At 56.3% G+C, this 17,531-nt stretch overlaps 1 protein-coding gene and 1 non-coding gene across 2 annotated transcripts; one reads left to right on the forward strand and one right to left on the reverse strand.

Moving 5' to 3' along the window:
- Positions 1-3,100: 3,100 nt before the first annotated feature.
- Positions 3,101-3,172, reverse strand: TRNAE-UUC. The gene has a single exon. It is a non-coding gene; the product is annotated as a tRNA-Glu (tRNA).
- An 806-nt stretch (positions 3,173-3,978) lies between these two features.
- Positions 3,979-14,263, forward strand: LOC120512668 (ras-related GTP-binding protein A). Its single transcript, XM_039731234.1, has 9 exons — positions 3,979-4,098; positions 5,896-5,995; positions 7,079-7,145; positions 7,780-8,002; positions 8,433-8,528; positions 9,251-9,373; positions 11,659-11,750; positions 12,543-12,658; positions 13,789-14,263. Exons 1-9 carry the CDS (start codon positions 4,072-4,074, stop codon positions 13,884-13,886), a joined length of 942 nt encoding a protein of 313 aa, XP_039587168.1. The 5' UTR covers positions 3,979-4,071; the 3' UTR covers positions 13,887-14,263.
- The last annotated feature ends 3,268 nt before the right edge of the window (positions 14,264-17,531 follow it).

Consider the following 17,531-nt stretch of genomic DNA (forward strand, 5'->3'; position numbering starts at 1 on the left):
CAGCCGTGCTGCCCGCACAGCTCTGTCACATCCCTGTGATCCCGGGGAGTCCCACCCTGCGGCAGTGGGAGGTGTCCCTGCCCGTGACACGGGTGGAACTGGATGAGCTTTGAGGTCCTTCCAACCCAAACCAGTCTGGTAATTAACGACTTTGTGCTAATTACCCACGGCAGCACTGGCACAAAGGCTTCACGCCCTCACCGGCCTCACCTCTTTCAGAGGATTTTGCTGATTTTTGGGACGTGGAAGGACTGAGTGCTGCACACAGGGCACTGCTGCCCGGGATTTAAATATCATTTATTGATCCCCTGCAGTCGGGGTGGGGCCAGGGAGACAAAGCAAGGCCTGGCTGGCGACTTCTCCTGGTTTAAAATTGCCCAGAGCTCTCAAGGTGCCTCCTTTCCCTGGGCACAGACAGGTGGGAGCACTGATAGCCCTTTGTGCCTGTGTGAAACACCTTCCTGCTCATCCTGTGGCTCTCCGTTCCATAAAACCCATGGAAATGTTCAGTGTGTGAAGAAAACCCTTCCGTGGAGAGCCTTGGAACGCTTGCTGAGCCCTGAGTACAGCTCTGATCAGAGCTGGGAGCCCAGGCTGCTTCTTGTACACATTTTACACAAACTGTTTCGGTCTTTGAGTTTTGGCAGCTCAGTTTGGGGTTTTTCTCCTTGACAGTAACGATTCTGTGGGGTCACTGGTTTATTTCAGGGCACTGCTGAATTAAACAATACCTGGTGGTGAAGCTATTTTGGTCCTGTGGGCTGAATTTAAAAACCGGGATATTTTTGGGAGTGAGCACAACTTCCTGCCTGCTTTCCTGTGCTGCTCTGCTAAAGATGAAGGGCAGACAGCCCTAAATCCCAAATCCAGGGCAGTCTGTCCAGGAAGGAGTGGAGCCCCACCTCCTTCAGCTCTTTGTGGTCTGCCAGAGTCACAAAAGTGAAGTGCTCAGTGCTTGTTCAGGGGCTGCAGCTGGCTCCTGGAGTGGGGGGTTACCTCTGCACAGCCCCCGAGCTGCACTTTTTACACCTTTTGGGTTGTTCAGTGAAAACTTGGCCAATAAAACTTCAAAAATCACCGACTCGAGTGTGGAGGATCTGTGAGCAGAAGGCTCGTGCTGAACAAGGACAGCTCAGAGCAGCTGCTGGCAGCAAGTGAATGTTGTCATTGTGCAGCTCGGTTAGTAACTGAGTTCCAAAATTGGAGACAAGTTGTTCTCCTGCAAGAACATCAGGGAATTAGGCAGATTTTATCAGAATATTCTGACTTTGGACCACTTTCTTCAAAAATCTGCTGTAAAAATAGAGGAGAGGTCCAGAAGGAAGGGGGGTGGGAGAGAAAAAATCCATTTTATTCTCTTCTCCCTGCACTATTCAGACTTGGATTTTTTTCCTGTTTAATTGGGATATTTGAGAGTTGAGCAAGAGGAACAAAGAGGTAAAATGGCCCCAAATACTGGTGGACCTTGGCACAGTTTTAGAGGAAACAAAGTTACTGTCACAGCTTCTCCTGGGATTTGTTGCCATGAATAAAACATGAACACACCCAGAGTCAAACAAAACTCTGCCATTTGGGGTTCAGGGTCTGACAAGGGTATTTGAAATGTAAATAGAAAATACCTGTTAAAATCAAGTACGAGAAGGAAGGGGGTGGGTGTTTTCCTGACATATTTCCTGGTTTTTCAAGGAGAAATCCAAACCCGTTTTTATGTCCATGTTTGCTTTAAAAGCTTTAAGGAATGGGGGGGAAAAGCTTAAAAAATCTTCAAAACCTGGAATCCTGTGGGACCAGCACTGCCTTTCCCCCCATTAAACCGTTCGAAGTTTGCCAGGCTGGAATTTCCTTGGAGCTCCTGAACTGCCAGGTGCCAGGGGAAGGAGGGGCCTGGTGGGGCTCTGAGGGGGACACCAGGGAGGGAGGGATGGCCTCGAGGGGCATGGCAGGCTCAGAGGGGACACAGGGTGGTGGCACCGAGGTGACAGGGTGATGGCACTGAGGGGACACAGGGTGATGGCACTGAGGGGACACACAGGGTGGTGGCTCTGGGGGGACACACAGGGTGATGGCACTGAGGGGACACACAGGGTGGTGGCACTGGGGGGACACAGAGGATGATGGCACTGGGGGGACACACAGGGTGGTGGCACTGAGGTGACACAGGGTGATGATGCTGAGGGGACACAGGTGATGGCAGTGAGGGGACACAGGGTGATGGCACCGAGGTGACACAGAGGATGATGGCACTGGGGGAACACACAGGGTGATGGCACTGAGGCGACACAGGGTGATGGCACCGGGGGGACACAGGGTGATGACGCTGAGGGGACACACAGGGTGATGGCACTGGGGGGCATGGCAGGCTCAAAGAGGACACAGGGTGATGGCACTGAGGGGACACAGGGTGATGGCACAGGGGGGACACCCGAGGTGACTGATGGCTCTGGGAGGGACAGTGAGGCTCAGAGGGGATACCCACGGTGACAGGGCTCAGGGGGACGCGTGAGGGCTCAGGGGACAGACGAGGTGATGGCTCTCAGGGGACACCCGAGGTGATTGACGGCTCTCAGGGGACACCCGAGGTGTGGCCCCAGCCCTGTGGCAGCAGCAGCTCCCAGGATCTCTGGAAGCCAGCAAACCCCAGCAGATCTCTGCAGATCTCTGAGTGCCGCAGCTGCGGGGGAGCTCCCGGAGTCCCTCCAGCAATAAATGAGCCCCGCACATATAAACCTATATTTTGTATAGGGATTTTTATATATGTATCTTCAGCCCAATCCTATTTGCCTTGAGGAAGTCACGGTGGTTTAAAACACACCGTGGGACACAAGCAGGAATTTTCTTGCTTGCTTTAGATAAAAAGCCAATTAACAGCATGTTAATTAGCTGGGGGCTCTGGGCTCCAATGCACTTGAAGGTTTAAGCAGGTGGGAGGCTGCGTTTGCAGAGGCAAAGCCCTTCCTACGGCTGCAGTGGGCTCCTGGCGCCGAAAGGTTTCGTTGCAGAATGCGAAAATCAAGTTCTAAACTGATTTTGAGGGAGAACGTGCGGAAAAATGGGAAAGCAGGCCGGGGTGCTTCCCGATCCGGCAGGAAAAAAGCGGAACTTCCCATACCGGGAGTCGAACCCGGGCCGCCTGGGTGAAAACCAGGAATCCTAACCGCTAGACCATATGGGAGGCGCTGAAGAGTGCTGCGCCCGCGCACCTCAAAGCGCTACTACCGCCCCGCTAATCGCCAGAGCGGCTCCGCCGTGCCCCGTTCTGCCGTCCCGTGGGAGACACCGGGGGACACCGGGAATTCCCGGGACTCATCGGGACTCCCCAGTAAACGCTCCCGCCTTGCCAGAGAGACGCTGCCCTCACCCAACATGGCGGCCGGGGCTTCGCCCGCCCCGCGCCCGCATCACGTGACGCCCGGGGCGCGCGCGTGCGCGGGGGCGGGCGCGGCGGGCGCGGGGAAAGGGGTGCGGGAATGCCGGGGGAACGGGCTCCGGAGGCACTGCCGGCCCGGCCGCAGCCATGCCAGGCGGGCCGGGTGGTTTCGAGAGCGTTTCCCGGTGGCAGCGGCGGCAGTTCCCCATGGCCCGGGGCAGGGGGAGGGGAGCTTTGGGTGTCAGCGCTTCCCGGTACCGGGGGTGGCACTGGGATTGACACTGGGATTGGCACTGGGATTGGCATTGGGATTGGCACTGGGATTGGCACTGGGATTGGCACTGGGAGGCACTGGGATTGGCACTGGGATTGGCATTGATAATGGGATTGGCACTGGGATTGGCACTGGGATTGGCACTGGGGTTGGCATTGGGATTGGCATTGGGATTGACACTGGGATTGGCACTGGGATTGGCACTGGGATTGGCACTGGGATTGGCATTGGGATTGACACTGGGATTGGCACTGGGAGGCATTGGGATTGGCATTGGGATTGACATTGATATTGGGATTGGCATTGGGATTGGCACTGGGGTTGGCATTGGGATTGGCATTGGGATTGACATTGGCCCTGGGATTGGCGAGCGGAGCCTGTGCCCCTGGAAAGCAGCGATCCAAGGTGGGCTTCTCCCTGCAGGTGTGTGATGCCAAGCACAGCCATGAAGAAGAAGGTACGGGCGGGCAGGAGGATGCTGTGTTTTCCCTCCCATCCCCATCCATGAGCGCCGTTTGTTCTCCATCCCTCGGCTGGCTCCGGTGCCCCTCGGATCAGAGCTGCATCCTCTGCTGGAAGTGCCAGCATTAGACCCGGCTTTAATCCTGGCCTGGCTGGGCTGGGTTCCTGCACAGCCTTCCCAGCAGTTGCTGTTCCCCTGGTGCTGCTGGGCTGTTGCAAAACCCTCTGCAAAGCCCTGTTCCTGTCCCTCCCGAGGTGTCCCAGGATTCCCAAATCCCCTCGGGGCTCCCGGGAGGATGAAATCCAACAGTGGGGAAGGAGCAGCAGCTCTGGGCATCCAGGGCTGGGTGTACCCCAGCAGGAGCACATCCACAGCTCTTAAAGGAATATCTGGCTGCTTTTCCTTGCTGAGCTGGGGTTGGGTTCCCTGCCTGGCTCTCCATGCTGATGTCTGACCCCTCTGCAGCCTAAACTTTGGGAATTGGGGCTGGTTTGGGCCGTGCCTCAGAGTGGGATCGAGTTTCTTCCTGGGATTTTGTGCTGGTGCTGTGAAATAAGAGCTTGGCTGTTCTCTGGGATCAGCTCAGGGGACAGGGCAGGGCAGCACCCTGGGGCCCTCCCCAGCCCTCCTGGGCTGGAAACAGCCAGGGAGGGGACAGGACAGGGCAGGGCAGCACCCTGGGGGCCCTCCCCAGCCCTCCTGGGCTGGAACAGCCAGGATCACTCCTTGTTGCCAGTCCTGGAGCTGTGGGCAGTTCCCTCTAGCCGGGGTGCTCCAGCCCGGAGTGCTGCAGGGGGACTGAGCACACAGCCCTGGGAATTGTGCCGTGCTCTGTGCCTGGGGCAGCTGCTGCCCTGCTGGGCTCACTCCCTGTGCTGTTCTCCCAAAATCCCTCCTGCATGGCAGACTGCAGGGCTGCTGCCAGGAGCTGGCTTTGGCTTTGTGACTGCAGCTTGTTTAGCAGCTGGGTTTTGTGAGCAAGGCTATGTTGGCTGCCACTGATGGGTTTGTTTTGTTTAATTTTTATTTTTAGATCACGATGTAAAGCCTTGCCTGGTGTGACTGTCTCCCCTCATCCCCACCCCCAGTAGCATTCCCTGCTTTTTGGCTGCCTCTCCTTTCCCCTGAGGTCTGCAGGATGGGACATCCTGGAGCCAACAGTCTCCTCTGGAGAGGCAGCACTGGAGCCATGAAGGGTCTCCCCTGCTCTGGGGATGCTGACCTGGGTTGTCTCATCTGCTTTTTCCCTTTCTTTTGGTCTTCTGGCACCTGAAACAGGGAATGTCCCTGGTATTTGGGGAAAGAAAAACCAGTCATGTTGTGGGTCTTTAAAGTCCCTCCCACCCCTGTCTGGTTAGGACAGAGTGTTTGGGGTGGGAAACCAGGAGCTGAGGGGTTGGTTTTGGTCTGGAGGGGTTGAGACAAAGCTGTTCCTCATCTTTGAAGTCCTTTGGTGCCACCAAAGCCATCAGGTGGGCGGGGCTGGGAATGGGGAGGCAGCTCCTGCTTTTCCCAAGTCCTGTCCACGTTTTTGGAGAAAAGTGTTCAATCTGACCATGGCCCAGGGACCAGGGGCAGCAGGGAGGTGGGATGACCATGGCCCAGGGAGCAGCCAGGAGTGGTTGGGATGTCTGTCCTGCTCCTCTCGTGCTCCTCTGCCTCTCTCCAGTGCACTCCCAGCTGCACTGTGCCAGTGCTGTGCTCAGTGCCTTTGGCAGTAAGGTGGTGAGGGAGCTGGGAATGACTCGGTGCTCTGTGGGAGCTCATTTTTCCTTCTTTCCCTCTGTGCAGGTGCTGCTGATGGGTAAAAGTGGGTCTGGGAAGACCAGCATGAGATCCATCATCTTTGCCAACTACATCGCCCGGGACACGCGGCGCCTGGGGGCCACGAGTAAGGAGCGAGCTGCGGCCCCGTGCCACAGCCAGGGCTCCAGCCCTCGGTGCAGGGGCGGGGCCGCTCCCGCAGCCATCCCTGCGGGGCCTCCCACTGCCCCACCCCGCTGGGGGCTTCGGCATCAGCCGGGGACAGCAGGCACTGGAGGGAAGGGAGAGGCGGCGCTGGGATCGGCTCTGTGCTTCACTGTTCAGCTTTTATCCCCTTTTTGGGATCAGGAAGCTGCCTTTGCTGCCTTATTATTCAACTTTTATCTTTAACTCCCTTTTTTGGGATCAGGAAGCAGCCTTTGGTGCTTTATTATTCAGCTTTTATCCTTAACTCTTTCTTTTTGGGATCAGGAAGCAGCCTTTGGTGCAGCTGCACCTGTCAGAGCCTCCCCTGTGCTCCCAGGTGGAGCATTCCTGCTGTCTGCAGGGATCTCCAGCACAGGGATCCTGCAATGCCCCCGTGGTTTTGGCAGGATGATGCACTGGGCTTAATGAATGCCTCTCCTTTTTCCCTTTCCAAAGCCTTTGTTGGGAAAGAGGGAGAAGTGACTCCTCTGGGAGAGGTGGATGAGTTGTTGGGGTCTGGTGCTTCTCACTGGGAAGGGCCTGTGAGGATTTAGTGTCAGGGATTGGTGTAAATTTCCTCTGCCATGAATTTGGCCTCTTCCTGAAGTTTACATTCCCTGTGTTCCTGGTTTCTTTTGTTAGGGATGGCTTGAAGCCCTGCACAGTCATTCCTGCAGTGTCCCAGGGATCAGGGAATGTGTGAGTGAACAGGAACACTGCCTGCACCTCTCAGGAGAGCAGTGGGCAGGGAGGCCTGAGTTCCTTTGGGAAATGGTGTTTTGGGGGGATTGTACAAACTGGGGCTGCTTTGTGAGGAATGCCCATCCCTGGAAGTGTCCAGGGCCATGGAAGGGGCTTGCAGCAGCCTGGGATAGTGGAAGGTGGCAGGGGCTGGAATGAGGGCTTTAACCCCTTCCAGCCCAAACCATTCCATGATTTAGTGCTGATTTCCATGATTTTTGGCTGCCCAAGCTCTGCCCCAGGTGTGTGGTGCAGTCAGTGAGCTCCTGCTGTCTCTTTGCAGTTGATGTGGAGCATTCCCACGTTAGATTCCTGGGAAACCTGGTGCTGAACCTGTGGGACTGTGGAGGGTAGGTACTGATCATTCCTGGCCTTTCCCAGCCTTTGGGGGAGGCTCTGGGGAATCAGGGAATCAGGGATGGAGCAGAGTGGATTCTCCTTCCCCTGGCATGAGGTGGTGCCAAGGGAATGCTCCTTCTGCTGTCCTGAGGTGCTGGAATTGCTCTCCAGCTCCATCCAGGTGGGATTTGTGCAGAGAGGCCAAGCTGGAGGTTGGTCCTGTTGGTCCTGGAAGCAGCTTTTTCAAAGGGATGTGTCCCCTCCTCAGCTCCATGGCCTCTGGATCATCTCAGTCATGTTCAGCCAGAGTTAAAGGAGATTTAAATCCTGGGATTTGAGGCTGAACTGATGCTTTGGGTCACATTTCACCTGTTCCTGCTGCTCTGGGCTGTCACAAATGGCTCCTTAAAGCCAGCCTGGGGCCTGAAGCAGCAGGACACAAGGGAAGCTTTGGCTTCCTGTGGGGCTGGTGCTTCCAGGAGCATCCAGCTTTCCTTGGGAATGCCCAGGGCATGCAGCTCCAGCCTGGCCTCCCCAGTGGGGGCTGCAGTTCCAAATGCCAGCCTTGCCCTCCTGGCAGGAGGAGATTCCCACAAAGCCAGGCAGGAGCTGCTCTGAGGGGAGTGTCCTGCTCTGCTCCCTCAGCCAGGACACCTTCATGGAGAACTACTTCACCAGCCAGAGGGACAACATCTTCCGCAACGTGGAGGTGCTGATCTACGTGTTCGACGTGGAGAGCAGGGAGCTGGAGAAGGACATGCACTACTACCAGTCCTGCCTGGAGGCCATCCTGCAGAACTCCCCCGATGCCAAGATCTTCTGCCTGGTGCACAAGATGGACTTGGTGCAGGAGGACCAGCGGGATCTGGTGAGGAGCTGGCAGGTGCCATGGAAACGTGTCCCTCGTGCCACGTGGGTCACGCCTCAAAGGCAGCCCCTCAGAGCTGTTCCTCGAAGGCTTTCTCAGGTGTCCTCAGGGCTTTTCCTGCCTTCTTTTAAAGTGTGTCATCCTAGGATCCAGTGGAGAACAGCAGTGCTGATTTTTAGGGACAAGAAAAGCTTTCCTTGCCTGGTTCCAGAGTTCCCAGCACACCTTGGCTCCTTCCAACCCAAACAGTTTTGGGATTCTGCAGCAAGACATCCCTGGCCCTGCTGCTCCCTGGGAGGGTTCCTGGCCAGTCTCCCCTGCTGTGTCCCAGAGATCCATGTGAAACTCATCCCATAAATCCATACATACAGCAGCCACAGCACAGGCAGGAGCATTTACACTCAACCCCTCAACTCTCTTTGTTCCCCAGATTTTTAAGGAGCGTGAGGAAGACCTGAAGCGCCTTTCCCGGCCCTTGGAATGTGTTTGTTTCAGAACTTCCATCTGGGATGAGACACTTTACAAGGTTGGTGCTGCTTCTCTCCACATCTGCCTTCCACTTGGAGCAGAGCAGGAGGAGGGTCCCTGGAGCTGCTGCTGGTGTGTTCAGCTCTGCAGCTGCTGCTTCTGCAGGGTGTCAGTGAAACCCCAATTAATCCTGGGCTTAATTAATTCATTTGAAAAAGTCAGGAGCGTGTGGTAAATATCAGGAACTTGGCAGACAGGCATCCCAAATATCCCCCAGGCTCTGGGAAGGGTGAGTTTGTCACTGCCCCACACCTGGGTCACCAGCTGGGCAGGGAGGGGGGCTGAGCTTGGACAATCCAAGTGTGGATGAGCACAGATGTTGATCCCAGTATCCCCCAGCCCCTCCTGTTCTTGGCCTGTTGGGATAAGGTGGAACTTTGGGTCAGGGATGAGCTGCCAAGTGTCCATCCGTGCTGACCTTGCTCAGGATTAAAAATCTCTGTGAACTCGAGTGGGAGAAGGAGACAGAAGCATTCCAAACTTAAAGCAGGGATGATTTCACTCTGTTCAGCAGCACTGTAGTTTCTCTGCCTGCTGAAGAAGAGCTGGAGCCAGGGAAGGGTCTCCTCAGGTCTGGGCTCCCTCTGAGACTTGGGCATGGAGGGTGGAGAAGCTTCTCAGCCTTGCCCAGGCTGTCAGCACCCAGAAGTGCCAAAAATCTCTCTGGGAGCCCATTTCTCATGAGGAGCTGGTGGGACCTTTCTGTGTCTCCATGTCCAGGCCTGGTCCAGCATTGTCTATCAGCTGATCCCCAACGTGCAGCAGCTGGAGATGAACCTGAGGAACTTTGCTCAGATCATCGAGGCAGACGAGGTGCTGCTGTTTGAGAGAGCCACGTTCCTGGTGAGTTCCTGGCATGGGTGCCCTGGCTGGAGCCTCCCTTTCCCTCCCCTTTGCTCTGGAGCCGGGCTGGGAGAGCTGGGGGGGCTCACCTGGACAGGAGAAGCTCCAGGGAGAGCTCAGAGCCCTGCCAGGGCCTGAAGGGCTCCAGGAGAGCTGGAGAGGGACTGGGGACAAGGATGGAGGGACAGGACACAGGGAATGGCTCCCACTGCCAGAGGGCAGGGCTGGATGGGAGATTGGGAATTAGGAATTGTTCCCTGTGAGGGTGGGCAGGGGCTGGGCTGGCATTCCCAGAGCAGCTGTGGCTGCCCCTGGATCCTGGCAGTGCCCAAGGCCAGGTTGGACACTGGGGCTGGGAGCAGCCTGGGATGGTGGAAGTGGTCAGGTTGGAGCTGGATGAGCTTTGAGGTCCTTCCAAGCCAACCCATTGTGGGATTCCATGGAAGTTGGGAGGTGTCAGCCCCAGTGCAGAATGCCCTAATCCAGGCTTTGGGATTCTGAAAGCAGCTACTGGGAACCTGTGGCCCCAGGGACCATCCCAAAACTCCCCCCAGCAGCAGCTGAGCTGAGGTTTGGTTGGGGTTTCCTCTTGTAGGCTCTGGGAGTGTTTCATGTCCCCATTGTGGTGGGACTGCTCTGAGAATCTCCCTCTGCACAGGGCAGGAACCTTTTGTAGCTTCACAACCAAACCTCTTCACTTCCTCCTGCTGGGGCATTTGAGCTGGACCTGATTCCTTTTGATTTTTGATGTTCTGCAAATCCAGAGCATGGATGAAGGGTCAGCCATGGGATTGTGATGCTGTTCCAGGTCCTTGTGCTCCCAGTCCCTCTGCAAAGGTGCTGGATAAAACCACTCGTGGTGCTTGTCCATATTCCTGATTGCTGGGCTGGGCTCTTCACACTTTGCACCAAACTCTTGCTGACCTGAAGGAAATACTTGAATTATTTGGAGTGTTTTCCTTGCTGGTGATTTGGAAATGATGAAGGGAATTTGGGAAAGGAGCCATGACTTTTTTTCCTCCTTCAACTATCAGAAACAAACACTCGCCATGCCTGGCAAGTTCTGCTTTTTGACCTTTTGGAGATAATGAATAGTTCCACCTTGGGGTGTGTGACAGTGTGATTGTTACAAGGACATTTTTAACGGAAAGAAATGATCGTTGCTACAAAAAATGTGTGCTTAATTTAAGTGCAATGTGACTTCTTAAAAAACTCCTCCCTTTTTGTCATATACTTAAACATGCTCTCTTCTCTTGAAGGGAAATCTTCCTGTGAAAATCTCTTTGGGAAATCTTATTGTGAAAACTTTACTCTGAAATTGTGTTTAAATTGTAGTGAAAAAACCTCATCTGGGAAGTTTAGGAAGAAAATTGAACACTGGGAACTGCAAGTCTTGGATGTGGCTAAAAGTGTGCTTGTGGGAATAATTGGGCAAGTTTAAAAAGTGATGGGTTTAAGGTGGTTAAGGGGAAAAAAAAAAGGAAAAAACCCTAAAAAATCTGTTAAATGTGACTCCCTGAATAGAGCAGTTTCAGATCCCTGTGTAGGGGCTCCTGACATGTCCAGTGAGAGCTGATTTTGGGATTGTGAAGAGTTTGGGATTGTGAAGAGAGGGCTAAGGTTTTGAAGAGATTCCTGTCAGGTTTGCTGTGGGGATGGAGCTGTTTGGGCAGGCAATGCAGCTCTCACTCCATGTGGCTGAGAAATAAAGGGCTGGGACCACCAGCTCCGTGGGAATGTTTATGGAAGTGCTTTCAAGGGTTCCTAAAACCCTTCAGACCCTCTGGGTGTTGGCATCCAGGCACTCAGGGCTGCTCCCTCTGCTCTGGCTGGACTCAGAGAAGGAATGGAGAAGAATTCCCAAGGAGCCAGCTGCCTTTGAGCTGCTTTTCTTGGGGAGGGGCAGCTTGATTTGGCTTGGGGATCACTGCCTGTGCAGGCTGGGGAATGCCTCAGTTTAGGATGGAAAATCCATCACAGCACTCGGCCCATTCCTGAGGTGATGGACACGTTTTACTCTGTTGCCACCTGGTTTGGATCAAGGTGTAAACTGCTGCTGAGGCGAAGCCCTCAGGGGACAGTGGTGTCACCTGGCAGATCTGTGCCATCCTTTGTGTGCTGATCCTGTCGCTGAGTTCCTCATGAAAGCCCCACAAGAATTTCTGTAACCACTCCCAAGATGCAGTCAGCCACAGGCAGAGGGGATCCTGCCCTGCTCCCCAGGCGCTCCCAGAGCTGCTGGGAGAGCTGGGCTGCAGTCCCTGACTGCTGTGCCCCTTCCCCAGGTGATCTCCCACTACCAGTGCAAGGAGCAGCGGGATGTGCACAGGTTTGAGAAGATCAGCAACATCATCAAACAGTTCAAGCTCAGCTGCAGGTGAGCTGCTCCCAACAGCACTGGGGACATCAGGGCTATTCCAGCTTTTTCCAGAGAATCCCAGTTTGGCTCCTCAGCAGCTGGAATATTGGAACACAAATCATTTAAATTTTAATTCAACTCCTCCTTTGCTATGGTGGGAGAGCTTTGGTGCTGTTTTATTCCAAGCCTCCTTCTCCTGGATCAAGGCAGAGGAATTCCAGGGCTGAAGTGATCAGAAATGTTTCTCTTGGAAACTGGGAATAGAGAGCCCTGCTCCAGCCCAGGCCCACAGGGCTGCCTGGGGAGGATGGGGCTTGCAGGCACTGTTTGTCCCTGTTTTCAGTGGAAAAGTGGGAAGCTTGGCTTTGCACAGCCCTCAGGCTCCACTGCCAGGTTCATTCTGAGGGTGTGTGGAGCTGGATAGAATGGAGAAGTTTCTGGGGGGGTTTACAGATGTTCAGATGTCTCCAGATATTCCCATTTTATGCTTATTTCTGCTGCTCATCCGGAGTGTCCAGCTGGGAATGGCTGAGCCCTGGTATCCATGGGGAGCAGGCCTGGTCAGGGGGGTTGTGTCTGGAATTTCCTTCATGCAATGCATGATCAGCTGATATTGTTCTCATTTGGCCCCAAACTGAGGAATTTGCCTTTAAAAGCAAGCCCAGCCAAAGCCCTGCTGTAACCACACCTTGCCAAGTGGGAATTCCAGCTCCTCCTTCTTCCCAACAGCTCAGATCAGGGATTTTGGCCATGTGGGCACAAAAGCTCTTCATTCACTCTTTTTTTCCCCTTTATTTCCTTGTTTTTCAGTAAGCTGGCAGCCTCTTTCCAGAGCATGGAGGTCAGGAACTCCAACTTTGCTGCTTTCATTGACATCTTCACATCCAACACCTACGTGATGGTGGTCATGTCAGACCCCTCCATACGTAAGTCAGAGCCAAGAGAAACCTGCTTGGGACAAAAAAAAAACCTCAGAAAAACCTCAAGAAAGGTGTAATTAGTCCAGTTTAAACCGTGTTTCTCTTGGAAAATGATTTTTTAATTACAGAACTGATTAAGAGAGAGGGGTTGAGTGTGAGCAGAGCGCTGCAGAGGTGGTGGCACAGCTGAGCTGCTGCTGCTGCCACAGGGAGCCACCAAACCAGACCTGGCTGAGCAGGTTGTGCCTAAAGCCTATTTTGGGCAGTTGGGAGCTGGCAGCCCTGGTGATTTTTGGGGAGGAAGCAGAGCTGGCTCATGTTTGGGTGTTGCTGGGCTGCCTGGGCTGTCTTGGGTGGACAGGCTCTAATTTTAGCAGCCTCTATTTATCCCAAGGAGGAGCTGCAGCCCTGCCAGCCTGCAGCCCCTGGGAGCAGATCCCTGTTTACACAGCTCTTGGAATTCCTGCTGGGAGCTCAGGGGCTCCAGGGACACTGCCCAGCACTCCTCAGGCCTGCTGCTGCTGTTTTCCCTGCCCTCCTCACTTTGGGAATTTGGGACAGTGTGGGATCCCTGAGAGTGAGGCACCAGCTGGGCATTGCTGGCCTGGGGAGCAGCTCTGGGATGGGCAGTTCTCCCTGGGAGAGGCTTTTCCTCATGTTCTTCTGGGATCAGCTGACCCTCCCATGTTAAATTTGCCCAGACCATCCCACACTAAACTTTGCCCAGGCCTTCCCACATTAAGTTTTGCTCAGACCATTCCGTGCTGAATTTTGCCCAGACCTTCCCACGCTTAATTTTTACCCATCCCACATGAAATTTTGCCCAGACCTTCCCACATTAAATTTTGCTCAGGCCATCCCAGATCAAATTTTGCCCAGATCTTCCCCCACTGAATTTTCCCAGACCATCCCACCTTAAACCTTGCCCAGACCATCTCACATTAAATTTTACCCAGCCCTTCCCACCCTAAATTTTGCCCAGCCCAAAATCCCACTGTGGCTTTTGCCTGGTTTGGGAGCAGCAGGACGCAGCCAGCCCCTGCAGACAGAGCTGTTGGAGCCAGGCAGCCCCGAGGCCGTGCTGACTCTCACCCTTTTAAACTTCTTTTTATCTCCCGGTTCCTTTTCCGTCGCAGCTTCCGCGGCCACGCTGATCAACATCCGGAACGCCAGGAAGCACTTTGAGAAGCTGGAGAGGGTGGATGGACCAAAGCACAGCCTGCTCATGCGCTGATCCCAGGCACTGGGGCTTTGGGGGGAGAAAAAACGGATCGGGACTACTTCTTTTCAGGAGAATCTAACACTGTCCATGTCTCTGTTGGGCTTTGAAATGAGTGTGCTGCTTGTTTTTTCTCCTCATCACGTTGGACACTAGAGCTGGGGGCTGGCTGGATCCGCTGCGCACCTTCCCGAGTTCCCTGGCACGGGAGGGTGGAAGGAGGCAGGACGGGTGCTGTGCCCGTGGGGGGTGGCAGAGCCCTCCTGGACGCGTGGCTGCCGGCCGATGGGATATTTACTGTTTCCTTGGATGGTTGCTAGAATAAGTTTATAAATTTCTCCTCGTCTTTGGTCATGGAAATAAATTTTTGCTACCAGGGATTTCAGATCTGAGAGCTTTGCAAAGTGGGTTTGCTTTCTCCCAAATCCCGGGGCAGCTTTGGGAAGCAGGAGCTATAGGAGCGACGTGGCTCCGGGGTTTGGGGGGATTTGGCTGAAAGCCATTCTAGAGTTACACTGAGAATCGCTTGGCAGCATCTCCCTCCCTTTATTCTCCCTTGCTGCATCAAATTACTGCGTAAAAAAGGGTGTGGTGCCTCCGTGCCTGGCTCTGCCCTGTGTCCCTGCCCACACACCCGCTGGGAGGGGACAAATCCACCGGGGCGAGCCCGGGAGGGGGAACGAGGAGCTAAAGGGGCCGGAGAAGCTGAGCCCAGGAGGGGGAACGGGGAGCTAAAGGGCCGGAGCCCCGAGGGCTCAGCACGAACTCTCCCAGCCCCGCTCCATCCTCCTGGGTTCCCCAGCCGCGTCTCGCACCGCCCCCCCGGCAGCTGCCGGGCCTCGGGCTGGGGGGGTTCCCATGGGAATCGTCCCCGTGGGAGGGAGCTGCTCCCAAGGGAGCCCCCGGAGAGCCGGGGATGGGCTGGCACAGGGCAGAGGGTGCAGGTGCGGAATACCCGGTGGGACAGTCCCGACACAGCCGCTGCTCCCCCATGGAGCTGCCCCGTGCCTGGGGTCAGGCCCTGCTGGGAATGTCACAGCTTCCCACACTCCAGCCCTGCCCCGGAGCAAGAGGGTGATGGGGGAGGTGAAGCCTCTGGAATATCCCATCCCACCGGAGAGCAGGAGAGGCCGCAGCTCAGGAGCTTTGGGCGCCTGCTGGGAGCTCTTGTGCCGAGCCAGGAGGGACGGTGGGAATGCCGCTCATTGCCATGGTGACAGCAGCTCCCGCTGGCTTTCCTTAGGGAATAAACACAGCAGCACATGGAAGTGGGCCGATGTCAAAGGGGAGCGGGGGACAGGTGACAAAGCTGTGAGGGACAAGTGGCTGGAGCTGTCAGGAGCCAAATCCTGGCTGGGCTGGAGCTCCTGGGACAGTGACCCGGCAGGGGCTGGGTAAAGTTCTGCTGTTCTCCTGCTCCAAATCCCTTTCCTGAAGTGTGTGGAACTGGGGGCTCTGCGGGGTCAGCCTGGTCCTTTTGCTGTGCCAAGGTGCCACTGTGCTCATCGAGTGCCAGCCTGTGACAAACAGGTGCCTGTGTCAGAGCCGATGGCACCCAGGTGTGTCCTTTGTCCCTTCCCAAAGCAGACCCCAGGCCGTTTTGGGAGTCTGGGGTTGGTGGCTGCTCTGGCCCCTTCCATCCCAAGCAGGCAGGTTTGGGCCATCAGGCTCCTCATCCCACCCTCTGATGGGAAAACTCTCCCCACTTTCTCTGGCAGCTCCTGCCCTCAGAAAAAAAAAAAAGAAAATAAAAAATTGATGCCTGCTCCAGATGTTTCTCACACAAACATCCCAAACCTGGATGAGGTGGCTGTGATCCAGCCTTTTCCTTCAGCACTTGACCTTGAGATGAGGAGAAACTTGATGCCATGTGTCACTGAGATCCTGAATAAATCCCCCCTTGGCCCGTTCCTTGGAGCTGCTGTGGGGCCCAGGGTGAGTTCCCTGGGACACGCTCTGCTCCCTGGGGCTGTCTTGGAACTACTTCCAGATTTTTTGACCATTTATTTCTTGCCTTGGAGCATGGATAGCTCTAGTGGGGTCAGCTCTTGGCTGTTGCTCCCAGGATGAGCTGTGTAGAGTCAATAATTCCTGAGGGTCTCCCTGGGGATGCTTCCACTTGTTTTTCCTCCTTAGTGGCCCCCAGGAGCTGCCGGGGGTGGACATGGGGCTGTGGTGGCCACACGCTGCTCTCCAGCTGGAAACAGCCCCTCCAACCCACCCAGGAGGTCATGGATTCTCTGAAGTCCCCCTGAACTGCCACTGCTGAACTGTGCTTTGTGGGCACCTCGTGAGGAGCACCCACACCATTCCCTGCCCGGGCTCCAGCCCCTGCTGCCCAAACCCATCCTTGGGGGAAGCCCTGCCCTGCTCTCCCTTTCCTCTGCGCTTTTTGGGAGGTCACCTGTGCCTGCTGCTGGTCCTTGAGCTCGGTGACAGCGGGGTGGGGGTGCTTTGGGCCCACTCATCCCCCAAAAGCTCCCCAGGGGAGGTTGTTGGGTGGGTGAGGGTCCCTACCTGAGCCTGTCCTGGGCCCTCCCTGGTGTTTCCTGAGGAGGGGAAGGTTTTTTTGCCAAAAAAGAGATCAGTTTGGTGCTGGTTGTGTATGGTGTGGTGTCTTGGCAGAAGTGGGGGGTCATGGGGGTCCCCTCCTCACCCCTGGATGAGCTCTGTGTGTGCCAAGGTCACCGCCTTGGCGGCCATGCCCTGCAGGGACATCGTGAGCAGGGGACACCTGCCTGAGTCCCCATGCCCAGGATGAGCTGGGTCAGGGCTGGGTCCTGCCTTTGGGGGGTTCTGGGGTGACTAACCCAGCCTGGGCCTGCCCCTGGCAAACTCAGAGTAGGGCAGAGATCTGGGGACATCTCAAGGCTGGGGACAGCCCGAGGCTGGGCCCGCAGCACTGGGAGCAGCCAGGACCCTGGGGATGAGAGGCTGGGAAACCAGTGGGGTTCAGGGAGTGTGGGATGAGAGAGGGTGGATTCCCACTGGCAGTTCCACCCCGGGCCAGGGGCTCCCCGAGACCCCCAGACCCCCCCCAGGAAGGAGCCAGGGACCCCCCCGACCCCCCCACAGCTGCAGCCCCCTGGAGAGGCTCCCCCAGCTCTGCCAGGACCCTGCCACCCTGGGAGACCCCACTGGGTGCTGAGGGGTACCCCACATGTTTGGGGGGCTTACCTGTGTGGTGGGGGGGCTCGGGAAGCAGGGGCTGGGGGGAGTGCGGGCAGTGCCCCCCAGGGCACCCCTGGGTGCTCGGATTTGGGGGTGCTGCCAGCGCCTGTGGATGGAGGTGCAGGAGAACCCCAGGACCCCCAGTGTGGGGGTCTCTGCCCCCCCCATCACTGCCACCAGCTCCCCCGGCCCGAGCCCTCCCGCAGCGCCCCCTCCCCGCTTTTGGGGTGCACTCGCTGTGGGGGGGGTGGGAACAAGTTGGGGTCCACCCCCCTCCCCCAAATCCTGCGCGTTCCCATGGCAACGCCGGATGCGAGGGGAGCCGCCCATTGGCTGCCGATGATGTCATCCCAAGGGCGGGGCACCCCCACCCCAAAAAAAAGAGGGTGGGGGAGGGGAGCTCCGCCCCACGCGGCCCCTCCCCGCCCGTGGGGGCCCCACCCCGCCCCACCCGGCACCGCCCCGGGGGCAGCGGCGGCGGCGGCGGCG

The sequence above is a fragment of the Passer montanus genome, unplaced genomic scaffold (genome assembly GCF_014805655.1).
Source record: "Passer montanus isolate IOZ18808 unplaced genomic scaffold, ASM1480565v1 scaffold76, whole genome shotgun sequence".
Classification (NCBI taxonomy): Eukaryota; Metazoa; Chordata; class Aves; order Passeriformes; family Passeridae; genus Passer; species Passer montanus.

Bases quoted from the DNA above. Each gene is read 5' to 3' on its own strand.
- LOC120512668 (XM_039731234.1), top strand. From the start codon at position 4,072: ATGCCAAGCACAGCCATGAAGAAGAAG. The intron at 5,996-7,078 runs GTAAGGAGCGAG...GTCTCTTTGCAG, and splicing joins GCGGCGCCTGGGGGCCACGA to TTGATGTGGAGCATTCCCAC. The intron at 8,003-8,432 runs GTGAGGAGCTGG...TTTGTTCCCCAG, and splicing joins AGGAGGACCAGCGGGATCTG to ATTTTTAAGGAGCGTGAGGA.